Below are 27,394 nucleotides of genomic sequence, written 5' to 3'. Positions count from 1 at the left end.
TGTCACAAGGACATGAATGTGTATTCAAAATTAAAAAGACTCAATAAAAAACATAAAAACATAATATAAAAAAATAAGAGAACTAATATTCTCAAGCTGTAGTCAATCAACATTAAGATTAACGTCGTCGTTGGCTAAACAAAGATAAAAGAGAAAAAAAGTCACAAAAATATTAAAAAAATAGTTGAGAAGAAAGAGAAACGAGTAGAATTTTTTTATATAACAATTTTAATTCTCGAAGAAAACAAAAAATAGTTGCGAGAAAAACATGGCAATGAAAATGAAAATGAGGAAAACCATGATGTTTTCAAGTTTGCGAATATACTAATTTAATGAAAATGGTCACTCGACGTTAACACCAGTTAATAGACGTGATGGAAAATATAGTTGGATCGTTATATGTTGATATGGATGGTTGAGCGGCATAGCTGGACCATTTTTACGGGCTCTTCTTCTTCCTCAACTCATCTTCTTCTTCTTTTTTTCTCTTTAATTTTCTTTTCCATAGCTTCCAACACATTGATTCTCTGGCTTCTCAGCTTCTCCCTAGCTTTCTCTTTTTCTTCCCTCCCCTTTTCCAACTGCCATGAAATCACTACCGGGACTGAAATCCAGTCAGCAGGGATAATGTAAGTTCTTATTCAGTGGAGGCCAATTAGAGTATACCGTAAACAATGGGACATATATCAGTTTTAAATTTTTTTTTCTTCATGGTAGAACAAATGGTCGGTATTTGAGAATCACTATTAAACTTCATAAAATCGACTTTGGTGGTTAAATTCTCGACAATCTTGATCGGTTTTCTTTTGCATCCCAAAAAACCATCCCTTTGTATATGTTATCTATCCCACTATCGGAACCAGATGCAAACATTCTTCCATTTGGTGACGTATAAAGAACCGTACCATTAATGTAGCCTTCATCAACGATCTTATAGAAGCATGTTCTCGTTCTCAAGTCCCAATGGTAGACATCTCCATCACCACCCGAGCTCAATAATTGGTTACCGTCATTGGCCAAAGCTAGGGAGCGGACTGTTCCGTTCATCTTAAGTGTTCCAATCAATTCCTTTGTTTTGGATGAAACCAACAATATATAGCCTTCATTTTCCACAAATGCAATAGTACTAGAATCCGGGGAAATCTCAAAAACTTCCCATCTTTTTTCCTCTCTACCAACCAATGGCCCTATCTTATCGACTTCTTCTTTCACCAAATCAAAACAGTAGAAGAATTTCCTCCTTCATGATACGATGACCTTGGAACCATTCGGTAAGAACGATGCTTCACGAACCGGACATTCTTCAAGAAAGACACTTTGTATTTTGGTATTCCGTTTACCATTGATCTAGAACAATGTGTGGAAGATCGACGTATGTTACACTTGAAGTTATCTCTAAGAAAGGATACGATGGATCTAAAGCAGATATTTGGTTAACATGATTTGAGAAAAAATGAGCAAAGAGAGCGAGCAAGAACAAGAACAACTGAGAGCCACTAAGAAAGTGAAGAATCGAGATAGTTTAATGAAAGATGATGAATATAGTCAGCCATCAGATATCATGCAAATAGAAGATGAATCCACAAGATGAATCCCAAGATGATGATGAGGCGGCTAAAGAATGTCCAAAGAGTTTAGAAAAGATCTCATATGCTGCCATGGCTGCAAGTGGTTTGGCGATGAATAGAAACCCCCTGTTAAGATACTTGAAAAAGAGTTAGTCATCCAAGAAGTAGATGTTACCATGGATATTTCTGGGGACTATCCTAAAATTGCTTTCTCTAACCGTATACATGATTTGATTGATCAAAACTTGAAACAGTTTATTATCACTAGACTGCTGGGAAAGAAGATAAGTTACAAAGCGCTGATGAACAAGATCTATACTTTATGGAAACCTATAGGAAACTTTAATTTGATTGATCTTGATAATGAATATTTTCTTATGAAATTCAAAAATCTTGAGGATTACACAAGAGTTCTTACAGATGGACCATGGATGATTTATGGAAGTTACCTGACAGTTCAATCATGGTCAAGAAACTTCACTACCTCTGAAAAGCATCCATCTCAGGTTATTGCTTGGATACGCCTACCTAGTTTACCCTACAGGTATTATAATACTATTATTATTAGAACAATTGCAAACATGATTGGAAGAGTCATCAAAATAGACTACAATACCAAAGTTGGAGAAAGAGGAAAATTTGCGAGAATTGCAGTTGTTATTGACTAAAACAAACCTCTGATTCCATGCGTGGGAATAGATGACTTTATCCAAAACATTGAATATGAAGACCTGCAACAAATTTGCTTCAAATGTGGAACCTATGGGTATGCTAGAGAAACCTGCCAAATAAACCATGAAGAAAAGAAAATGGAGATCACTAACCCTGTCAATACTATAGGAAAACAATCAAGTACAGATAACAGTAAAGATAGCCCTTTTGGCCCTTAGATGGTGGTTCAATCAAAAGAAAGAAGCAATAGAACTCAAAGTCAAAACAGAGAAGCAGAAGAAATGACTAATCAAGGCTCCATATTTGCCCCTCTCGATGGAAGTCATTTGGAGGAAGGTCTCAGCGAAAAGAATAGAGAAAACCAATATATAAATAGGATTGCTACTCCAAAACCTGCTACAAAACAGAATGCTCCAGGTACTCAGACAAAAAACAGGATGAGGGATAAAGATAAAATGAGAAACCAAGGCATTTTAATCCAGGCAGAAGGAAAAGCTAATCAAACCCAAATGAGAGATAACCCCACCAACCCTGAAATTAAGAATACCAATTCTATTGATGGTCCCACTTCTGATGGTCCCACTTCTGATGGAGGAACGATGGAAGATAAAGATCAACCTAAGGACCTGAACATAGGAGGAATTCAGATCATGGCTAAGGATAATGCCCAAATCAGAAAACACAAAGTTCAGGGGGGAAATGGCTCACACACAGCTATAATCATTCAAGAGGACAACAACAATCAAAATCCTACATCTAGATGGAATTTTATCAAGAAGCCAAATCCTATATATATCATTGCGAAGAAAGGTCTTAAAGTCAGAAAGGACAAAACTCCTAACAACCCTAATGTTCCTTTTCTTTCAGAATGGATCAAAGAGAATACTATGAACTCAGAGAATTTGGCCCCGCCTTACAACAACACATCTACAACCGATCAAATTCGAATGTTAGATCATAATGATCAGAGCCAGATATAAGAATATGTTCATAAGGAAAATGATTCATCTCATAGTAACCAATCCTAGCTTCATTTCTATGAATTTCTTATTTTGGAACACACAAGGGGTTGTGAAACCTTCTTTTAAAAGATATTTTAAGGAATATGTTATTATGCACAAGCCTAAGATTATTGTTTTGATGGAAACTCACATGAGTGGTAAAAGAGCTGATAGTATTGTCAACATGTGTTACAATAACTCTTTCAGAATTGAAGCGCAGGGGCATAGCGGTGGTATATGGGTGCTTTGGGATAACTCAGTAGAAGTGAAGATTTTAAGCGTCTCTAATCAGTATGTTCATACTCATTTCAGAGGGCTCAATAGTAATGATTGGAACTATTTTACAGTTGTTTATGCTAGCCCCAACCCTAATATTCCTTTTCTTTCAGAATGGATCAAAGAGAATACTATGAACTCAGAGAATTTGGCCCCGCCTTACAACAACACATCTACAACCGATCAAATTCGAATGTTAGATCATAATGATCAGAGCCAGATATAAGAATCTGTTCAGAAGGAAAATGATTCGTCTCATAGTAACCAATCCTAGCTTCATTTCTATGAATTTCTTATTTTGGAACACACAAGGGGTTGTGAAACCTTCTTTTAAAAGATATTTTAAGGAATGTGTTATTATGCACAAGCCTAAGATTATTGTTTTGATGGAAACTCACATGAGTGGTAAAAGAGCTGATAGTATTGCCAACATGTGTTACAATAATTCTTTCAGAATTGAAGCGCAGGGGCATAGCGGTGGTATATGGGTGCTTTGGGATAACTCAGTAGAAGTGAAGATTTTAAGCGTCTCTAATCAGTATGTTCATACTCGTTTCAGAGGGCTCAATAGTAATGATTGGAACTATTTTACAGCTGTTTATGCTAGCCCCAACCCTAATGTTCGATGTAAATTGTGGGATTTTCTGGAAAATATCAAGTCTAGCAATGATGAGCCCTGGATCTTAGGAGGGGATTTCAATTGTGTTATTAGACCTTAAGAGAGAATTGGTGGCAGTATTCGGTACAGAGGTGGGAGTAAGCATTTTCAGGATTTTATATTTAATAATGAATTGCTTGAAGTTAGTTACAAAGGGGATAACTTTACTTGGCGTCGAGGTAATTTTTGGCAACGTCTAGATAGGTGCATTACTAATTTGAAGTGGATTGAGCTCTACCCTGCCAATATTGTTCATCATCTTGATAGACTTGGGTCTGACTAGTGTCCCATTCTCCTTTAGACTATGAATAACCTCAATGGGAATATTAATAGACCTTTTAGATTTTTGGCTGTTTGGATGGATCATCCTGACTTTGGGAATTTTCTTAAAGAAGAATGGGTTAAGCAAGACGGTCTTATAGACAGCCTCAATCACTTTAAGCATAGTATTAAAATTGGAATAGTGAGGTTTTTGGTAGCATCAATCAAAAGAAGAAAAAAATTATTGCTAGACTGAAAGGTATTGACAAAGCTCTTCGCAGATATAGTTCAACCAAATTGACAGCCCTCGAATCAGAACTCAAAACTGAACTTGACACTATTTTGAGACATGAAGAATTACTTTAGACTCAAAGGGCTAGATGTAAATGGATTAAACACAGAGACAAGAACACTAAGTATTTTCACTCCTGTGCGATCACCAAAGGTAAAAGAAAGTTTATTCCAGCCCTCAAAACAGATTCTGACACTTGGTGTGAGGATAAAGATATGCTCAAAAATCATGTCAAGGATTATTATGAGAAGTTGTTCACTAGTGAGCCTTTGATCAGACATTCTCTTGATAACAGTAAGCCTTTTCCTAACTTAACTCGGGATCATTGGAATTGGCTTGATAGGCCGTTTAAGAACAATGAGATCAAAGAAGCCCTTTTCAGTATGGGTCCTCTCAAAGCGCTCGGAATTGATGGATTCCATGCAAATTTCTTTCAAAATAATTGGGATATAGTTGGAGAAAAAGTTTGTTCTCTTATCAAGAAGTGACTTAATGGTGGTTAGAATGAGGAAGCCTTAAATAGAACTAGTCTTGTTTTACTCCCTAAGGTGCCTAAGCCTGAGATAATAAACCAGTTTAGACCTATAAGTCTTTTCCAAGTGATCTATAAAATAATTACTAAAGTTATTGCCAACCGTCTTAAGCCTATTCTCCCTACTATGATTTCCATCAGTCAAACTAGTTTTATCCTGGGCAGGGTTATTACTGACAATATTATCCTTGCTCAAGAAGTGATCCATTCGATGAAGAAGAAGAAAGGTAAAATAGGGTGGTTAGCCATCAAACTAGACCTTGAAAAAGCTTGACAAATTAGAGTGGTCTTTTATTAAAGACGACATCGAAAGGATGGGGCTGCCTAATAAAATTATTGTGGCATTTATGAATTGCATTACTTCCAGTACTAATCAAATTAATTGGAATGGGGAACTTACTGAACCCTTTCAGCCTTCCAGGGGCATTAGACAGGGAGACCCTCTTTCGCCTTATCTCTTTGTCATCTGCATGGAAAGATTAGCGCAAGAGATTTCTTTAATAGTGAATCAAGAGAGGTGGAAACCTATTAAATTATCTAGAAATGGGCCTGACATATCTCACCTTTTTTTTTGCAGATGACCTCATATTATTTGCGGAAGCTAACAACACTCAAATTGGAATTATCCAGAACACACTCAACAAATTCTGCAATAGCTCGGGACAGAAAGTTAGCCTCGAGAAATCTAATATATACTACTCCAAAAATGTCAATGCCCAGACCATAACCATTATTTCTAATTTGATTGGCATCAAGGAGATTGAGAACCTTGGAAATTACATGGGAGTTCCCCTGCTATTCAACAGAATTAATAAACGAACATACAACATCACCCAAATAGTGAAGGACAAATTGGCAGGGTGGAAAGCTAACTCTTTATCACTATATGGAAGAATCATTCTTGTCAAGGTTGTTCTCAACTCGATCCCTACATACACCATGCAATCAATTTTAATCCCCAAAGAAACTTGCAATGAGCTTAAAAGAATTACAAGAAATTTTATTTGGGGAAAATTGAATGAGCAAAATAGAGTACACCTTGTGAACTGGGACAATCTTTGTAAACCTATTAAAGGAGGGGGTCAAGGATTAAAAAACCTTAGATTCCAAAATGAGACCTTCATTTTTAAAATAGCTTACAGACTTACTAACCGAACTGATCTTTATGGGTGCAGGTAATGAGAAGCAAATACAAAATGAAAGATATTCTTCCTGAAGAACTTCAAAAAAGGGGAGGATCACCTTTATGGAATCACATATGCTCCTTGTGGACTAAATTCAAGCAGAACATTTGTTGGAATATTGGAAATGGTAATCATATTAGCTTCTGGCATGACATATGGCTTGATCATAATGGCCCTCTGTCCAGATTCTGCAACCAACCGTTGGAGGTGGAAAATGACAAGTCAAAAGTAAAGGAATTGATTAATCAAAATAGAAACTGGGATTGGAACAAACTTACGTTGCTACTGCAGTCTCAAGACATTAATATGCTGAAAGCCACCCCCTATAGTGGATGAGAACATTGAAGACTCCCTGGGATGAATTCCCTCGAAGAATAGGGCCTTCACAGTCAAATCTGCATATAAGTGGATTGCAAATATTAATAATGATATGGAAGATAAGATTTGGGGCATCATAGCAAAGCACAAAAACATTCCCAGAGTCAAAACTTTCCTATGGCTAATTGGAAGAAATAGAATTCTGACTAACTCGGAAAGAGCTCGAAGACATATGAATGTGGATGCAAGTTGCCCTATGTGCAATTATGAAGTTGAAGATATTAATCACTTGTTGAGGTACTGCCCTAATTCAATGGAAATATGGACTGACCTGATCGACCCCCAGAAGATAGACAGGTTTCTGAACTGTAGACTCAAGGACTGGATCATTGAAAACCTTGAAGAAACTCAGTCCTCGTCGCCAAGAATTGTGGATTGGCCAAGTTTTTTCAGCTCAGTAATCTGGTACATATGGAAGAGAAGAAATCAAATGATTTTCGATCTTGAGATGATTGAAAGGGATTCGATTATCCAACAAGCTAGTAGACTGACCCAAGATTTACAGAATTTTGAGACTACAAATGCTGGAAGTATACAGATCAGAGATAATGCTCGATGCAAATGGAAAAAACCAACAATCAATTACTGCAAAATTAACACAGATGGAACCAAAAGACAAATCAATGGAGAAGCTATGTGTGGGGTTGTTGTAAGGGACTACAATGGTAATTGGCTGTGGGGTTTTGAGAAAAAGATAGGGATCTGTTCTATTTTATAAGCAGAGTTATGGGGAATCCATGAGGGATTACGAATCGCTTGTTTGAGGGGAGAAATGAGCGTGATTTTAGAAACATACAACAGTGAAGTTATCAATCTAATAAAGAATAGATCGAGCACACACAGGAAATTTACCATTATGCAACACATTGAGAAAATGCTTAAGAAGAACTGGCTTGTAGAACTGCATCACGTACCTAGAGAGGCCAATCGAGTCACCGATTTCGTCGCTAAGCAGATGTGGAAACACCATGAAGATTCCAATTTTCTGGAAGAACGCCATAAAGAAGCCGAGGATATACTGCTAGTGGATAAAACGGGAAGCTAGGCGGCCCATTTACCTTTTTTCAACAAAAAAAACGGATATTTGGTCTTGTGGGGTGATTCTTTACGTTCTTCTTGCTGGGTTTTTCCATTTCAAGACGATAACTCGGTGGCAATGTATAGAAAGATTTACAGAGGAGATTTCAAGTGTCCGCCATGGTTTTCCCCTGAAGTTTGCAGGTAAATCACTAATCTTTTAGATCCCAATCTAAGTTCACGAAAGTTGGAAGAAAGAGAAAAGGGAGGGAAGAAATAGAGAAAGCTATGGAGAAGTTGAGAAGCCAGATAATCAATGAGTTGGAAGCTATGGAGAAGAAAAGTGAAGAGAAAGAAAGAAGAAGATGATGGGTTGGGGAAGAATATGGGGTTGGGTTGGGGAAGAAGAAGAACCGGTCAAAATGGTCTTATGCCCAAACTATACACTTTTTCTTATTTTAAAATATGAACCAGTATAATTTTTTTCCATTCGTCCCACGAATATTTTTGGGCTTAAAATATGAACAAGTATAATTTTTTTCCATTCGTCCCACTATAGACAATCTTTTTTCCGATCAATCCAAGTATTTAACGTTTTCAATGTATTAGGTGTTTGGACTGTTTTCGCCGCTAAATTCTACTGTTAAATGACACATGTTACCCTTATAAAATTTTTTAAAATTTATATTTTTTAAAAAATAAAAATTTTAAAATTACTTGAGCATGACACATTTTACTTAACAACATAATTTAACGTTCGTTACGATCGATACACCTAAAAATGTAACGTTAGATATGTTGGACACCTGGATTGACCGAAAAAAATTTAGACACTTATATGAAAAAAATGTATAATTTAAGCATTTGTTTTAAAAATAATAATATCCTACGTTAATTACATAATATCATATATTAAACATAATGCATATCAACTCTAATATTTAATCTATATAACACTCTTAAATCTGAGCATAAATATTAATCATATTCATCTTGTTACATCGATAATCAATCTAGATTATGTTGAAAGCTTTTGTGAAAATATATCCTAGTTATTTTTCAATTTTTATATAGTTAATAAACTTTGTTGATTTTTTTCACGAATGAAAGGTTACTTCAATATATTTTACTTGTTCATAAAAAAAATATTATATTAGAAATGATGTGAAACGTAACTTGACCATAACACCGTGTATGGTGGGATTTTCTTACTCTTTCATAAAATTAAATTACCTCAACAAACACAAAATAAGAGTAAATTTCCTATCTTTCTTACATTATATCCTATTCGAGTCTGATAAATATTTTTGTATATAAAATTCCAAGTTTGAGCACTTTTCAAATAGCAAACGATCAGTAGAAGTGTTTCACCAAAACGTTACTTTCTTTATGTTCCATAAGAGAGAGAAAGTATCGGCTACGGACCTAGCAATTAGGAATAACGAAATTTAGGGGAGAAAAGTCAAATAAAGATTATACATAGGATGCTAGTGGGCGAGGGCAAATGAGAATACGCAGAGAAACACTCATTCATCTAAGACTGCAAAACAACTACTATCATTCTATCCCAAGTAAGTTTTAACTTTTAGGTTAGATGAATCAGCTACCTTAAAATATTGACAACAGCAGCAGCCAATATATGATTTTCCTATTACTTCGTTCGTCCTTGCTCTAAAACAAAGCTTTACATGTTGTGATGGGACGGGATGGGGGAAACTGTTTTTTTTTTCTCGTAATTTTTCCGTTGTTTTTAATCCTTTGCTCTGGTGTGGTGATACATGCAGTTTCTATATCAGACGCAAATGGAATTGTAAACTGTCGACAAAAGGAGTGGTAATTCGTGTCAGAGACAGTCGCATTAAGGCTGCGATGAAACCGAAGGCCGCTCGTCTTGTTTCTCGATTTTTATACATCTCGACGGTGGACCAAACATGCTCAGCACCACCTGAATGAAAACACTAGGTTAATGCTTTCGCTTTGGTAACTAAACTTACCCGGTTCTAGCCTTTCTACATAACGAAAAAACAGACTTACCGGCAAAAATACAAGCCCATGTAAGAAACCTAGAAGGACCAACGCAAGGTACATCTGGAAGTAATAGACCTACAAAACACAAGAGATGAGGGTAAAGGTTTAAAAATCTACAGGACAAAATGAATGGTTCCATAATTAAAAAGTCGGTAAAGGAATAGGTACCACAAAAACTTCCGTCTTTGAGAAGCAAAGAACCAGCACCCCTACTAGCTTCGTCAAAGTGATTCCACTGCAATAATTACATCGGATAACGACGGTAAAGCAAGAATAGATGGTTTATCGCTCCCCCAACGTAAAAGACAGAAAGGAGTGGCGGTGGATGGTGTGCTTTATAAGAGAAGGAAACGAACCTGAAGACGGAAGCTCCCATCGTACCCAGAGCTTCCTTTACCCTTTCATCTCTATTCCCGCTGCTTACCTGCACGAGGAACTTGGAATAATATATCAGCAAAAGAATTATGAATATGGTAAAATATCCACACAGCAAATGGGGGTGGATAAACCATATGATTAAACTAAAAGCTGAACGATACTAACCGAAAATGCATGCGTTATATGCACGCAGAACTCAACAGCAATGCCAACCGACATAACAAGATTAACAACAGAGACGGCATTGAGTTGAATTCCGAGAATGGCCATCACACCCTGAAAAGTTTAACTTTGTAAGAGGGTGTATAACATATGCAAATAGAAAACCAAAGTAAAACCAGTTCAAACGAAAGAGGTAAGGTGACGGTCAGAGAATAGATTACCATGAGATCAACGAGAATCATTGCCAACACCAGCATGATGATAGCTGAGGTCCACAAACTATATTTGGGGGGAGAATGTCAAAGAGATTAGTAATTATACAGGTAAAACCCGACCGATAAAGACTTTAAGTCGAGGGAAAAAAAACTAGGAAGCTAACCTGCATGTAATAACTAAACAAACAATAAATACCGCACCTGAAAGCAATCAAACCGAAGAAAAACAATAGACTGTTAGAAATAACTACAAAATCACAAGCCATTGTAATAATGCCTGCTAAATACCAAGTCAAATACATATGTAAAACTCAGGTAACACAAAAGACGCAGATCAAAATTAAATAACATCAGCAGATATCTTTCAATCTACCCTTAGGTTTTGGTAATCACTTTTGAATCGTTAATGTGTACCAGAAATGCCTTAAAAATAAGTTCTGGGGAAAAAATGTGTGTACTAATTTATGACACTTGAGTAGGTTTCTGCAAATTACTAACCAATTGCAATTGCAAGGTTGATGAGAGCTGTCTTCCATATATCAAGGTATTGCTCAAAGAACATATAAAACACGGAATATGGGAAGATTTCCATCTGCACCAGAAAATGTCAGTTAACAAACGCACATCATCACAACACTAGCATGCATCTAAATTTGTAAATATGTTACGAACAAGGGACTGCTCGCATGAGAAGCTAAATAAGTTCCCATGCAATGCTGGTGTAGGAGAATTAATGAGGACCATAAAGTCGCATAATAAGGAGTAACAATTGTATCATGCAAAAAAGAGCTAGATAAAGATACCCAATCACGTAGAAAAAAAAAAGGGGGTTTTCTACTGAAGTACAAATATATGAACCGAATAATTTAAGACGGCCAATTACGATCGATATCTTACCTTTAAAGAATCTGAAACTCTTGAAGCAAATTGTCGAGATGCCCTCATTGAGTTAACATAATCAATCTAAAACAATTGAAAGTCAATTAATGGTGATGCTTCAATGGAAAATAAGAAAGAGAGGAAATAATTAACAAAAATGGCTGCACTGACTATTAGTTTCTACCTGCTTATTGAGGGGTGTATGGTAGGTGCGGAATGATGATGCCTTGATGATACCATTTTCATAGCCTGATAAAATATAAAACTAGTCACTGCCAAATTTAAATATGAACACATATTATTTACAGATTCTATCTCAAAGTCAAATGGGTACGTGAAAATTGTCAACAAATGATAAATTGGTGTGATCGTGAATAGAAGGCTTGTTCTAACAAACCTTGGAGTTCCACACTGCTAGTGTAAGCACCATGTCCACCTTTTGAACAATCAGCAGAAGGTAAAGCATCAAGGAACCATGGAAGTTTCTCCCTAAACTGGGACGTAGAGGGGCGATCATTATGTAAATCTGAGTGACGGAAGCACTGAAACATCCCATATTCATTAGTCACAAGAACTGCTTCATAAGATACTACTGTGATACCAAAAAATCAGACAGAATTCAAGGGTTGTCTATTACCGTGGTGCAATCTTTGCACACTTCACTCAACCCACAAGTAGAGTCATTGGCAGAGCAACAAGGAGGCTGGAAGAGAGAAAGTTTAATTTCAGCGAACTCAAATGTATCCAATTACCATAAACCCGGTTTCGGAAAACCTAATTACGCAATGATACGAGAAACAGGACATTGAACTTATATTGATATCTTCTTAGAAACGAAAACTGCTAAGCATAGCTAAGTTGGAACAGGAAAATAGAGACATCTGGTTATTTCACTAAAAAATGGAGGCACCATTACCAGAAAAAGGCTTAGCTGTAAAGCTATCAAACCTCCAGTCTTGAAACTAAATACATAATTATTGAACCAAATGAGGTTTGATAGCTAAGTTCAAGTGAATTTCTTTGCATAAGCAAAATACACATGAGGCCTAGCAGATGAAGTCAGTCCAACCTATTTGGTAACATATTTTAGGATACCTTATTATTGGAAAGTGAAAACTCCCGGCATATCATAGGATTGCATTAAATCTTACAATAAGTACCAAGAATAATAGTATCGTAACCTGATCATCAGGGGGACAATAACTCCCGTTAGTAAATTTCCGACAGCAACCAAATGCTTCCGGAGATACCCATACAAGAAAATCATCAAGCCATGAAGCAGCTGGCTTAGCAATATAGCTTGATTCTGATGCCAAGGATGCTCTAGCTATCTGGGAAGGCAACAAGATAAGGCTGTCAAATGAAATACGGAAACAATACAAGGCAAAGGTTTGTAGATACGCAATCTTAAAAACATAAATATGCTTCAAACTAAATAGAAGAGAGTGGTTTACTAAGATAAACCTAATATCATGAATGAACACTCAAAAGATAGAATCTACTAAACAATTTTACCTCATTTAAAAGAGAGTCTGAGTTACATTGGCTGATGGAGCACAATTTATTCGTATCTATTGATTCTGAACTGTGGATAGAAAAACGTCAGCACAAAAAGCCTATTTATCAACTATAAACCAATTAGATGAAAATTTGAATAACTCCCATCTTTTTTTTCCTTGATAGCAATGAAGCTTCACATACTTATCAGAAAGCAATCACTTCTTAAATGGAGTATAACCCCTGTTATGGAAAATGCATAGAACATTCACATGGAGCTCTAATAGAATCGGCCTAAAATCACAGTTTTCTGCCATTAGTAGTTTCCTTTTTCATATCAAAAGCAAGTAAATTGCATCATGATCTTGTTCAGGTGTTTATAATTATTCCTGATATTTTAATTTTAGACAGGAAATTCTTAAGCTTTTAGAAGAGACAATACTATGCTTTGTCATTTATGGTATTAAAGATTTTCTATATGCAAGGTTCATCATGTTCAAATGTGATGATCCAAGAATGAAAAACAACCAATATGTCTCTTCACGCTTTGGACCAGGTAATCATCCTTTAAAACACAGAAGCAGATACCATGTAGTAAACTGAAAAGAAACTAGAAATAAAATGGAAATACCTATAATTATAGTTCTTCACGACAAAATAGAGTGGCGGCCCAATTCTGAGATACTCTGAAACATTATTGAAATAGCCCTGCAAAATAGAATGCCACAATGACTCAAGGATGAGAATGGATATCATGTGATTCATTTCTGCATTCAGGAAAAAGGAAACCAAAAAACCGAACCTGAAGATATGAGTCTTGGGGAAGAACAATCTTTTGTTCCAAACCAGGCTCGATTCGTGTGGACAATGCCTACAAAAATTTTTCCAAGCATAAGAAGTTTACTTCAAGTCATGGGCAAAAAGAATAAAATAGATCTTTGACAAAGTTAAAGCAACTTACGATGCTAGCCAATGAAAAGGCAACAAAAACAGAAACCACTAAAATTTTCACTCCCCAAAGACTGAGAATGGGAGCATGTACCACCTGAAAGTAAAAACAGAAACAATCTGATACGCAAAAAATGAAGCTTGTTTTGAGAAGAAGTAAAATTACATTGTTACTTATGTTCTAAAGTAGACACATTTACCTTCATATACCGAGCCAGTAGCCCAGGTTTTCTCCCACCAATGCCTGAAGTTCCATAAAAAAAATCTAGTAAGACTTCATGACAGCTTCACGATGAGTGAGAATGGGTTCAAAGTAATAAATAACTATGAAAACTAGTTCTATTCTAATGCATATTCAAAGAATCAAGATATCAAAACAATTACATGATTCATCAATCATACAACACCAGCTATACCTTTCTCGGATTCAGCATATGTCGATGATGCTTTTATACATGGAAAACAATCAACCCTTCTACCCTCGGCTCGCAAAAAGTCGAACACTATCAGAGAAACAAAAGCGGTGACCTGCAGAAGGAAGTCCAACAAAACGGCCAGTGCTGCAACAGAAAGCATGGATGTGAGGGGAATGGCACAATTGGCATAAAAAAAAAAACTGTTTCGATGTATATTACTTATAAAATGTACACAGTAACACGCATAGACCTGCAAACATGGAAAATACTCGACACGCTGGCATAGGGATGAAACTTCCAACTGCAAAAACAAAAACCTCAGATAGACTGGCAAGTGTTATCGATGGCCCCACTTCCACAAGTGCATTGCTTATCCTTCCTTCTAGAGGTAAGTCCAAAGGTTGCCGCTTAACAGCATGCACCAGTATGCACATATTGTCCACTCCAACCTGTTACATGATAAAGAGTTCAGAAGACAAGCCACAACAGAACTTGGCAATGGAGATATGGAACTTGACAGACAAAATGCTTGATGTAATTGTAATATACATCCTCCAAGTCGGGCACTTGGTAGTTGCAAAGTTAGAAACATCATATGAATTTGAAATATGCTAAAGGAGCAGGGCACTTACTGCAAGAACAAGAAAAGGGATAACTTCCATTATGATTAGGGTAGATTTTACTCCAATAGCACTAAAAAATCCTACTGATCCAAGAACCGAGAGCATGACAAGCACAACGCCAGAAAGGCCAAGCAACACCTGGAATTCAATCAATCATACAGTATCCATCATATAAGATAAGCAACGGAAAATGTTTCAGACATTCGTCCAACCCTAGCAGGTTACTTTTGTTATCTTGTTAACCTATCTATGGCAGTCCAAGAATTGAAGGGGCAGTTATTTATAGCTCCATCCAAGCATAACCTCAAGTCATCCAATAAAGCATAACATGAAAAATTTCAAAACCAAGAGAAGCTCTCATTTATTAGATATAGATCCCTGAAACAATGAATAGGTACACTTTGTTTTGGTAAAAAGGTCATTTAAATAAGTTCCGGTAAATTGGTAATAGCATATAAAAGTGGTCTAGGAGAAGTCATACCAATGGTTGGATTTCTAATAGTATAACCAATATTTCTCATTTGCTTTGTCCTTTCTTTCTGAGATGTTCAAGATGTTAGTCCACTAGACATAAAGTTCCTATTGCTAAAAGAAAAACTAATTAAGGGCGACTCCAAAAGCTGATGAAAGTGAATTTATGACTATTAACCTTATTAAGTTAAATATGCAAAGGCTTGAATTCCGAAGCACTTGATCAGATAAATTTCATTACCAATGCTACAGAACCTCTCAACAGAAAAGGTTAAGCTACTAGGTGAGGATCCCAGAAACCACACCCAAAAGAGAACGGAAGGTAGAATAATAATAATTAGAAACAAAATATTATTTTCTTGAAAGAAGAATCATGAACAAGATACCTTAGATGAAATGTAAAAGGAAGATAATTGAGGCGTATCACCCAAGGTCAGAGATATGTAAGCAAACATCACAAGATAGCTTATCTGCGATAAAATAAGGTGGAAGGCAAAAGAAAGCAGTCTGAGAAAATTAAAACAAAAAAAAATCAAATTTACAAGATTAATGATTTTATTTAAAAGAAGCATGCTGGCAGGCTTCTTAGGAATTCCATTAATTACAAAGGTTAGGCTTCTAAATGTAGGACTCAAGTGTCATGTTTTCAAGCCATAATAAAGAAAAACACCTACCAGTATGGTTATGGCATCTGCAGTGCTTTCTCTTTTCAACTCCTCCTCGATAGAGCTTTCCGAAGAAAACGAAAATGTCAAATTTTTAGATTGAACCATAGGCAACAACTCATCCTGTTCCATAACATGGTATCACATGTGAGATTCACTAATCCGAGAAATCCCAAGGCAATTGCAAAGACAATAAACACAGAGATATGATGCAAGTACAAGTACCACACCTTTGCTAACTGAACAAAGGCCTTCTCCCAAGCCACTGCCTTTTGAGTTGCATTCCCTTCTTTGTCAAGAGCATTGTTTACCGGATAAGTTACTATAAATGCAGAAGCCTGTATGATAAATATCATCTTACGTTACAACATCCAATTAGATATTTATATGATAAAGATCATACATTCAAAAATCAGACTGCATTGGCAGCTCAGAAAAGTAAAATTAATACCTCAGTATAGTTGCTCCCAGAGAAACCTCCTAATACGGTGCTAGGATCTACTGGTGCTTTAAAAGCACTCATACATGATTCTGCAGATGTATAATGCTGAAAGAATGCACAGCTTGAAACATTAAAGGTCAACTCAGGTGACAAAAAGACAGTGAAAGAGAGAAATGTGAGGGGAAAAAAGAAGAAAAGAATCGATAATTTAACTTTATTGTCAAGTGAACATGCCTTAGAACAACGGTTGGTCAATAAGTAGAAATGTGGATAAGGTATTACCTTTAAACCAAATAAACAAAGAAGTATTAAGATATACCTGAAAACAATAGTTGACATGATCCAGTCGGTCATCAGCATCATAACTTGGATCCATTTTGAAATACTATCAAGAGAAACATAGAAAATAAAATAGTAAAGAAAAAGGATTATAAAGGAGAACTAGTAAGGTGCTCTAGAAATTCGATGAGTTTGGTCAAATATAAAACACAATGGAATTTACGGACAATTATCATAAATAGCAACCTATCAAGTTATCACATCAAAACGTTTTCAATACTAAAACATGCTTGTAAAAGAAGCAACTAAAGTGTCCATATGAAGAAATATGAACATTGCTTTTCTGCTGAGATTGAACAGTTAATTTACATTTCAATTGAAAATTTATGATTCCATATTCTTCATTCATGTGCAGACACACTCAAGCATGCTACCTGTATAACACTTTGCGTGGCACAATCCTCACCCATCGGCTTCATGCAAATATCTGTCAAAGATATCATTGAGCCAGAATAATTTCCCCGGATTCCATCAACCTGTTAAGTAAACTACAATTGTTTAAGTCCATTCTAAGATAATCTAAATGCACAAACCATTACAGACCCAATCACACTGTGTAATGTTAATCCAGCCTGATAAATTACAGTAGAACGAATACCTTCTTCTGAATTTCAAACAACAACTTAATGTTTTCCTCGGTCATAATGCTGGGCGATTTACCATCCAAAGGGTCTGGAATTGTTGCTAGTATTAGCTGAAAAACATAGGAAACATTAGTTATTCCTAAGTATATGATAAGACACATGCACTATAAAAAGAAAAAACAATGCTCAATCCAATAAATAGATTTAAACCAGCGGTTCTCATATAATATCTCATTAGAGAAGAAAACTAAAGAATGAGAGAAAATGTTGCCATGAGGAAGGGAAGTATATAATCAAAGTTGATTTAAATAAATAGGAAAAGATTTTAAAAAAAATGTGAAATGAGGACTATTAAATAGGAAATTATATTGCATTTTGCTCAATCCAATGAAGAGGAATTTAAACTAATGGTTCTTAGATAATGTATCATTAGAGAAAACAAGAAAAGAACGTGAAAAAAAAAGTTTCTATGAGGAAGAGAATTACATAAATAAAGTTGATATAAATAAATACGGAAAAGAGAGAGGAAAAGATTTGAAGGAATTACATAAATATGGAAAGTATACTGCTGACAGATGGTAGCACCCTCAGGATATATACTCAGAAAAATAATTAGCAAGAATATTTTACTCCAAGAAAGGATATAATGAAAATTGCTAAGGTATGCCATATATCATGAAAATTATAACTTGACCTCAGAATCATTCTATAAATTTTACCCTCTAGGCCAGCAGCAATAAAAAAAAGGGGAACCAGATAAAATGGCAAAGATGGTGGAAAATAGTATAAAATAGGGGAAAACCTGCTCAATTCTGTAAAAAGGAGATAGGTTGCTGTCAAAAAACCGTTTCTCTTCTGCAGCTTTACTCCCAGGTCCTACCCATAGCTGACATTGTATTGGTAACAGATATTCAGATAATAGAAAATGTATTGAAAGAAGAATGTAATCAGAAGTATATCAAAGTCAATTCTCTGATCTAAAAATGCTTGACAACTGATTGTACACATCCATTCAAAACAACAAAGCAGACACTATATTTGAGCAAAGAACAGAAACAATAGCAAAAGCCTCATGAGGGGATTCATTATAAAACATGGTTTGCAAGCATGAAAACAAGCAACCATGCCAGTATCTCAGGTGTCAGTTTCTATAGATTAGCTGGAGAATGCATCTAAACATAATGAAAAAGATTATTTAACTTATATCTCATGCAAGTAAACAGAAGCCTTGGATGATTATCGCTGGATCAACCATAGAAGTTTGGATGTTTTATACGATATATTTGAAATTACTTAACAGTAAATCCTGAGAATGAATTTTGTACCAAATTAATTATGATTACTAACCTCTTTGGATGGAAACAGAAATGATTGATGATTCAGTTTATATGAAGATACATCTAGCTATTCAGCAGTCAAGTATTACCTTCTCTGGTCGTGTTTCCACCTTGAAACGGACTAGGCCCAAGCAAAGTAGAAGAACCATTCCCACTGACAAACTCAATACAAGGATAGGATGTCTAGCAACCCATAGTCCATATTTCCTGAAAATAAGTAGATTAGGACAAGATCAGAGACTTGACCATTGCTCAACTGATGTAAGCTATATATACATAGAAAGTTAACCTGTAAAAGTTTGACATGTATCCTTGCACAACAGAAAGACGAACCACAGTGCTACGTTGATTAGAATCTTCTAGCCTCTAATATCAAACATGAAGCACAAAGAAGAAGAAGAAGAAGAAGAAGAAAGATACAAAATAGAAGGTTGTCAAATAATAATTACAATTTCGTAAAGTTTTAAGGCAGACGTGAATGCAATTAACTAAACTAAAATATCAAGAGTGGAATAGAATGAGATCAAAGAAAACCAGCACAAAGTTAGAAAAAGAAAGAAAGAGGGGGGGCACCTGCATGGGGAGGTTCTCAGCTTTTTGCCCATTAAGAGAATCAGATTGGCCATCATCTGTTGTATCCAAAAATGATTTCATTCGAAAAGACCGGCTTCTTTTTCTTGTCTGATGGAAAAAGCCCCATCCGAAAAACACAGAAACCAATACAACATAGAGGATTGCTAAAGCTAAATCGACACATTTGGCCTGCAGATTTTAAACCATTATACTAATTAGAAAAACATGTAACGTGGCACAAATTAGGAAACCAATTGTGCTTTCATATGAATTAGGGAATTCTCATTCGTTAAAATGGATTTTAAAAAATGAAATGAAAAAAAAAACTCACCTTAAGAGATCCAATTTGAACTGAACATTTAGCCCCCTCATTGGAAGTAGATATAGCTGTATTAGAACAGAGAGGAGATGAAGTGCAATCACCACAAGAACATCCCAGTGAAACATCTCCACATGAATAAGTGGATACGTTCATAGGTTTCATCCCAGATGATTCGGTAACAGTTGGCAGGAACTGAATGGCATATGGTGAACCTGGCAAGTTATTCGGTGCTCGCTTACCAATGAAAGCAAACCACTCTGCCAGAACCAATCAATCAAATAATGAGATTGAGACATGATGGACAAGTCTTGACATAAAAACTTATAACTAGCACTTCACCTTTGAAATTTTTAGCACCAGCACCAATAAATTCCATAGCACGAGTATTCATGGTACCAAACTTTACGTCCTTGCAAGATTCATACAAGCCCTCACCAAAATCATCAGTTATGTAATAGTCAATTCCATCCACGGTCAAATTATTTCTGACCTGCAAAGAGAGAAATATCAAGGAATTTATCATCTTTGATATAAAAATTTGTGTCCCCTAAAGAAGTGCATGACCATCTGTTCCAAGAAGCATACACAAGACATTGTGTATGTTAGTAGTTAATTCAGATTTTCACTCATAAAATAACGTTTGAAACAACAATGTGATTGAAGATAACATTCCCAAGTTCATATTGGTCAATAATATTTCCAAGCTTTTAAAAGGCAGACACAATTTCATGATCATACTAAAAGATATCAAGTTGTCTTATAACATGGTCGTAGAGGGTTAGTCGGGATTCCTGACCTGGGATACAGAAGTTACATTGATGAACAAACTTTGATTTGGAGAACATGAGAGCTCACAGAACAGATTCAAAAAGTTTCTCAAGCATGCTGGACAGCCTACAAGGAAAGGAATTGCCTGCAATAACGTACAAATTAAACATATGTTATAAAGAGATGAAATTTAGGAGCATGCAGTCTGCTAACTCCAATTGATCAAAACCGGCATTAAGCCATGATGTTCGAATGAAATTCATCACTTAAAATAGTTAAAGCTTCCAGGTAAGAAACAAAAATTATACTTCTGATAAAACTAGAAAGACAAATGCAGTAATAAAAGGAGTTATAAGTAGAAAAGTCCATCGTGCCAAATAACAATCTAATAACATCAAAAGCCACATAAGTAAAGAAGTAATCATTCACACTCTCTAATAATGCAAGCTAGCATAAAAACAACAGTAAAGTTGAACAATAAATCTTACTTGCTGGACTTGACTCCGTAGTGTATCAAATTGAGCTTCTGTACAACAAACATTTCCAGTGATTGCTGGGCACAAACTTTGAATCTTGGACGAAAGTAACTCATCAGGCTGAGAAGAATAATAATTAGAGTTATATTTTGTAACATATTTTTCCCAAAGCTCTTCAGAATAAAAATAAAAAGGAATTTGTGCAAATTGGCTCAAGGAATATAGTTCATATCATACGAGACTCAGGACCTTCTATAATTACTATTAACCATAATTCGTACAAAATTTATGAGAGAAAGTTATAAGTTTCTTACCTTTACTGCTGGAGAACCGGAAGCACAGTTCACTACTTTGCCATCACTTCGTGCTCCGCAAATGTCATACATTGCACAATATCCTTCAGCATGTCTCTCCCTAGACATAACAAACACAAACAAAAGGGGGGGGACAATTAATAATAATTTACCAATCACAGTTTTCAATCAAGTTGAAGTAAATTAGCAATTGCATCAGTTACTGTATAGATTTTCAGAAAACGCAAATTCAACCAAAAATTGTTGGAGCTATTACTTAGGGGGGGGGGAATTAGAAGCACCAAAAACGTATATACTTAACTGGCTTCAAAATGACAGCTCAGAACAATAAATTTGAGCTGTATTGAAATTTATTGTTTTTTGTGTTTTGTAGAAAGTTGGCAGAGATAAGCACGAATAAGTCTTACCTTAGTTCATCATTGTTCGGCTGCGAAACTGCCGCTTGTATAATAAATAAAAGCTGCACAGACAAAAAAACTACAGAGTCAGCTAAAATGAACAAGGAAAATTTAATTGTAATCTCTCTTTTTTCCTATTTTAGCAAAATCTTCCGCTAAAATGAAACGCCAGAATCAAAATATGAAACTGCACAACTTCTTAGGCCAAGAATTAAATGCTATTTTGAATTTTTTTCAGTTTCTATGAAATATTGACTACAACAAAACACTTTCAAGAATCAGAAACAGAGGAAACAAAATATAACTTGAATTCTACATTTCAAGTCTCGATTTCATTTTTGAAAATGAAGGAGAAAACAAGAAGTTGATCAGGCAAACATTTGACAAGCTTTGACCCAAAAAAAAGTAAGAACATAATCAGATATTGTAGATCTCTCGGAGTTCAAGGCTTCAAGCGTAAATAAGGATGAAAACGACAAATGTTCTCTCCTTTGAAACCAAAAAAAAGATAAAAAGTAAACGAGTAGTGAAGCCAGAATTAAACATAAAAAGAAAAGTAAAATCAGAACAGTTGAAGCAGAGGATGAAAGCGATGGAAACGCTTACCAGAAACAAGGAAATGAATGAAATAAATCCAGAAGGAAGCGCTGATCTCCGGCGAAAGGAGTCCATTCTGTTTAACTGCAGAAAGCCTTCTGCTGCAGCTTTGCTGGTTTGAGTGAGAGCAAAATATATACTAGTATATTATAAAAGGGCAAAGAACTGAAGCCGTTAAGCCAAGCGAGGCTGTGAAGGACTGAAGGGGAGAGGATTGCCCAAGGAAAAACGGTGTATAACTATATATACTTTCGAGCCAAATATACAGCTTCCGGTTTTACGCTTTCCAAGGGGAATTAAATTTAAATTCTTTCTAAAAAGGAAAAAGAAAACTAAATTTTAGGCACGATTGCGATTGAGGAGATGTATGTATACGCTGTATTTACGATAACAGCCTCGCTTTCGGTTTGCTTCGTCCGGGTAATTGTTGGGTCGGCTCTTGTCCGGTTGGTTCTCAGTTGTGAAAGTGATTTTTTTATCTATTCCACACACAATTGTGGTACACGTTTTTTCAAAACAAATATATAGAATTAATTACTCAATACATCTGAAAATTATATCTAGATTTCGAATAGTCTAATTTTCTTGAACATTTAATTAAAATGTTTTTAGATTTAAAAATTAATTTAGAATTTCAATCATAATTAAGGACATAAAGTACAGTTAACTTTTTTCTTTAATTAACTTTAACTAATTTTAATATTTATACGAAAATAAAATAATTGATGTTCACGTTGGGAAAAATAAAATAATTGATGTAAATTTAACGAGTTTGTTATTTTTATTAATTGATCTAATTTAAAAAATTTAAAAGTTTAGGATAATAAAACAAAAAAGTTAAAAATTAAAACTTGATTTTTTGAAAGAAAAAAAATAGTATCATCCCAAAATCTCATTAAACGCTTGACTTAGAAGTTAGAAAATAGTAATTGATGGCGGCCGATGAGGATTGGATTTACACGGTTAAAAAATGTGTTGCCGTTTTTATTATTATTTAAATAATAAAATTGGTAAAAAATTATTAAAAATATTATTATTTTTATTAATTTTATTATTATTGGGCGTTTTACTGAGTTTAGTAATATATCTGGTAGAAAAATAATATTTTAGGTAGCGCTTTACCGAATATATTATCAAGCTCGGTAAAACCCTTAATAATAACAAAAACGATAGAAATAATAATATTTTAGATAATTTTTTATCGATTTTATTATTTAAATAATAATAAAACTGATAATATTTTTTTAACCACGTCCTAAATTTACTTATTGGAATTAAGGGATGGTATAGGAAATTTGAGATTTCATATTATTTTAAGTTGGCGATTTTCCTTTAAAAAAGAGTTGTTGGCAGATTTTTTTAATAGAAACAACTGGATTATTAACAAATATTTATAATTATACCAATAATCAATTAGTCTAGTGGGATAAGACATTATGTCCCTTAAGTAAAGTGAGTTCAAACCCTAAAATTTATGAATAGAGCAAACTGAGTTTGGAGGATCGCCCTCGCCTGTACGGTAAGTCGATCAATAGATCATATATAAGTGATTAATTTAAAAATATTCATAATTATAAATATTTTATAATTATAAAATAAACATATAATTATAATATTTTTATTTTTATTGACACAATAAATTAGTTATTTGAGATCATACAATGATTAGATAAGAAAAATGTATAAATCTTAACCAGAAAATTCACACGAAGATAGATATATATAGATCTGATTGCATCGACAAACAAATCATAAAATGAGAACAAAATATCCACGAACTCAATCGTGTATTCAATCAAATCCAATATGAAGGTCTAAAACAGAAAATATCAACATGATAACAAATAAGTATAATCTTGGTTAGTCAAGACATCATTAAATCTACCTATGAGAAAAATATAAAATAAAAAGAACGATCAAATGTCTGATAAAGAATACAAAAAATGTGTCATAAAAGTAGATAAAAACATATCATCAAGTCAGAGTTATTACAAACTAAAGAACAAAAGTAAATCAAAGATGTAACATAAAAAAATAACAAAAAAATATATATATTAATAATCGACAATCAATATTAAAATTGATCAAAAGATAATCAATAAAAATAAATAAAGTGACTCGAGAGAAATGTAGGAGAAAAAGTTATCTATTAAGTTGACAGTTAAGAAATAGTTACCGAGTTATTGAAAACGTAAATTTGGTATAAATCTTGAGATGATTTCACAAATTATTATTTATCTTTTAAGTAATAATATTTAGTTTTATTTTATTTATTTTTCGATAAATTTAGAGTGAATATAAGATAATATATGTTCAAATATTCTCAATCATCTAACAACAAACATTAATATCAATATATACGAGATGCTCGAATATGAGACTTCAAAGAATAATAACAAATCTTTCAACTACTAAGATCAATTAACAGTATTCATTGATTTATTAAATAAAGAGAAAATATTAAAAAAATAAAATAAAAGCAGTCTAAACATATTAATCTGACATAACTTTTCAATTATCTAAGTGTATAAATTCAGGGGTAAGTGTTTGATCAATTTGAGTAAAGTAAAAAGTATTAATTATTCGAGTTGATGAGTCATATATTATAACTTATATTTTATTTGATTTTTTTAAGTGTAGTCGAGTTTGAATATTTGTTTAAATTTAATTGTAAATATTTACAATATTATTGTATTATTTGATTATAATTTAAATGATTTTCTATAATTATAGACAATACATATATATTTTTTTCATATTGTTTAAATATGAGATAGATATATCATACAAAGTTGTGGGACTAGACTGAACCTTAAAAATCAAACAACTAATTACTAAAAATTTTGAGTTATTCGAGTTTTATTTTTGAACTCGACTCAAATTTATTTTTTTTCAAATCGAGTCAAGTATACAAAATTACGACTCAAAATTAAATTAATTCAAGAATTTTTTAATCAGGTTGAGTCAAAAAAAATTGATTTTAACTCGAGTTGAATATTGTTCATACTGCATAAACTAATCACTTGAAAATAAAATAAAATCATATAAAAATAATTAAAACTCAATTAAATAACTCATAAATAATAAATACAAACAAATATTATTATTTGCGATAAATAATAAACACGTTGAACATATTGCAGTGTTCCGGTTTAGGTTCGAGTTTGAGGGTTCAATCTAGGGGTGTAAATTAGCCGAGTCAAGCTCGAGTAGTGTTGAGCTCGACTCGACTCGAAAACTCGCAAGCTTAGAATTTTCAAGCTCGACTCGAACTTGAAATCCTGAACTAAAGCTCCTGAGCAGCTCGAAAAAGCTCAAAATGAAGAAAAAACATTTAAACTTACTCGATTGAAGCCTCAAACTCGAACTCGAACATGAATCTTAAATACATGAAAATATTACTGTATTTTTAAAAAAAATCAATACATAAATGTTAATATTATTAATAATTATTTTAAAAAAATAAAATCTTAATATATTATGTTTTCGAGCTACTCACGAGCTGTTCGAGTCGGATATCAAGTAGCTCGTTAAGAACTCGAGTCCAGCTCGAACTCGACTCGAGTCCATTCGATCCGAATATTTATCGAGCCTTGATCGAGTCAATCTCAAACAGCTCACGATCTGTCTCGTCTCATTTACACCCCTAGTTACTATAAAATGAAATGTTAACACTTACTGAAAAATTGTACAATTAGAAGTTAAAAAAAAGCTTGATCGTATCTAGATGGGCCCACTGCCTTAGATACAATATCATCTTCATTGTTGTAATTAATAAAATATATGATATCTTAAGATTATATATATATATATTATTTTTATTCAATAAAAATAGAAATCTAATTGAATATATATATATATATTAGTAATTAAAAATTATGATTTTTGGCACATGAGTTCCCCTACAAATGTCAGCTGGAGTTTTAAGAAATTAGTGAAAATGAGGCCTTGTGTCTATCACTTAATTGTTGGCTTAGACAGAGAGCTCAACAAGAGGCAGATTTGGGATGACATGCGCACCACGGTCCCTAAAGTTGTGTGGCACCACCAAGTTTGGTTCTCTGGGCGTATTCCTAAGCACAACATCATCTTATGGATGGCTATCTTGGATAGGCTCCCTACCCGGGTGAAGCTTCTGAGGATGGTATTTGTCATTGAGAATGACAAGTGTCTGTTTTGTGACATAGAGCTTGAGACTAGAAACCACATCTTCTTTGAGTGTGATTATGCAAAAATTGTATGGATGGACATTCTTTCCCTTTGTGGTGTCAATCGCATAGTAAGCCACTGAGATGGTGAACTAGCTTGGGCTATACACTGCTTTAAGGGTAAGTCTCTTATTGCAAGAGTGTTTAAGCTCGCTTTGACGGGCTACGTGTATTGCATCTGGAAAGAGAGAAACAACAGACTGTTTGGGGGGAATACTAGACTGATGGATGAAATTCTAGAGGATATTAGAGAAGCTATTCGGATTCGATTGAGCGGTTGGCCTATCAAAAAATTGACTCGAGAAACGCTGCCCTATGTGAAAGTTGGGTATCTCGTGAGATTGTGGACTCTTTGTTTTTTGTTTCATTTGTTGACCGGTTGTATAGCTTGCTATCAGTTGATGGCTTTATAGCTTAGTAGGTATTTGTTGATTTATGTAAGAAACCATTTCTTGTAGCAGACTTCTGTTTTCTTGGGTAATGAAATTAGATTATCCAAAAATAAGTATTTTTCGTTCAAGTTAAGTCGAGTATTTTTCAGCCTAAACATGAACTCGACTCAACCCGAACATATCCAAAAAATGATCTGATTTGACCCGATCAAATTGGATCGGATCGAAATCTTTCGGGTTTAGGTCCCGAGCCTAGGCAATTTTATTCAAATGTCACCCAAAAAAAAAAAACACCATTATAACATCATTTTTCGAATATGTACTAAATTAATATCATTTTACTAATGTAGATGAAGGCGCATTTTAGACTGCGTGCTTTTCAGGAATTTTTTATCCACATCATCAAAAGTCTTGAAAAGCTTGTCCTCTGAAATGTGTCTTTCTCTTATTTTGTTAGAGTGCTAATTTGGCACATATTCGAGAAAGGATACTATAATGATATTTTTTTGTGTGATATTTGAAT

General features: G+C 34.3%; 1 protein-coding gene and 1 pseudogene across 1 annotated transcript; both read right to left on the bottom strand.

The window, feature by feature from the left end:
* Window positions 1-546: 546 nt before the first annotated feature.
* LOC120126472 lies at window positions 547-2,255 on the bottom strand (annotated as a pseudogene).
* A 7,250-nt stretch (window positions 2,256-9,505) lies between these two features.
* Window positions 9,506-22,497, bottom strand: LOC120126356 (NPC intracellular cholesterol transporter 1-like). The gene is made up of 39 exons (XM_039144571.1): window positions 22,281-22,497; window positions 21,684-21,736; window positions 21,277-21,376; window positions 20,975-21,082; window positions 20,515-20,631; window positions 20,058-20,208; window positions 19,728-19,975; window positions 19,397-19,585; window positions 19,113-19,189; window positions 18,913-19,030; window positions 18,289-18,372; window positions 17,501-17,596; window positions 17,277-17,378; window positions 16,883-16,948; window positions 16,573-16,668; window positions 16,352-16,459; window positions 16,131-16,244; window positions 15,843-15,926; window positions 14,995-15,123; window positions 14,613-14,811; window positions 14,363-14,506; window positions 14,147-14,190; window positions 13,960-14,043; window positions 13,801-13,869; window positions 13,630-13,706; window positions 13,017-13,086; window positions 12,683-12,832; window positions 12,139-12,204; window positions 11,899-12,043; window positions 11,686-11,750; window positions 11,520-11,585; window positions 11,121-11,214; window positions 10,787-10,823; window positions 10,629-10,686; window positions 10,411-10,521; window positions 10,224-10,291; window positions 10,036-10,102; window positions 9,874-9,942; window positions 9,506-9,784 (listed from the first exon to the last, which is right to left on the bottom strand). Exons 1-39 carry the CDS (start codon window positions 22,344-22,346, stop codon window positions 9,698-9,700), a joined length of 3,876 nt encoding a protein of 1,291 aa, XP_039000502.1. The 5' UTR covers window positions 22,347-22,497; the 3' UTR covers window positions 9,506-9,697.
* Window positions 22,498-27,394: the final 4,897 nt, after the last annotated feature.

The sequence above is a fragment of the Hibiscus syriacus genome, unplaced genomic scaffold (assembly GCF_006381635.1).
Source record: "Hibiscus syriacus cultivar Baekdansim isolate YM2019G1 unplaced genomic scaffold, ASM638163v2 tig00110458_pilon, whole genome shotgun sequence".
Lineage (NCBI taxonomy): Eukaryota > Viridiplantae > Streptophyta > Magnoliopsida > Malvales > Malvaceae > Hibiscus > Hibiscus syriacus.
This window is presented reverse-complemented; position numbering and strand designations above follow the sequence as displayed.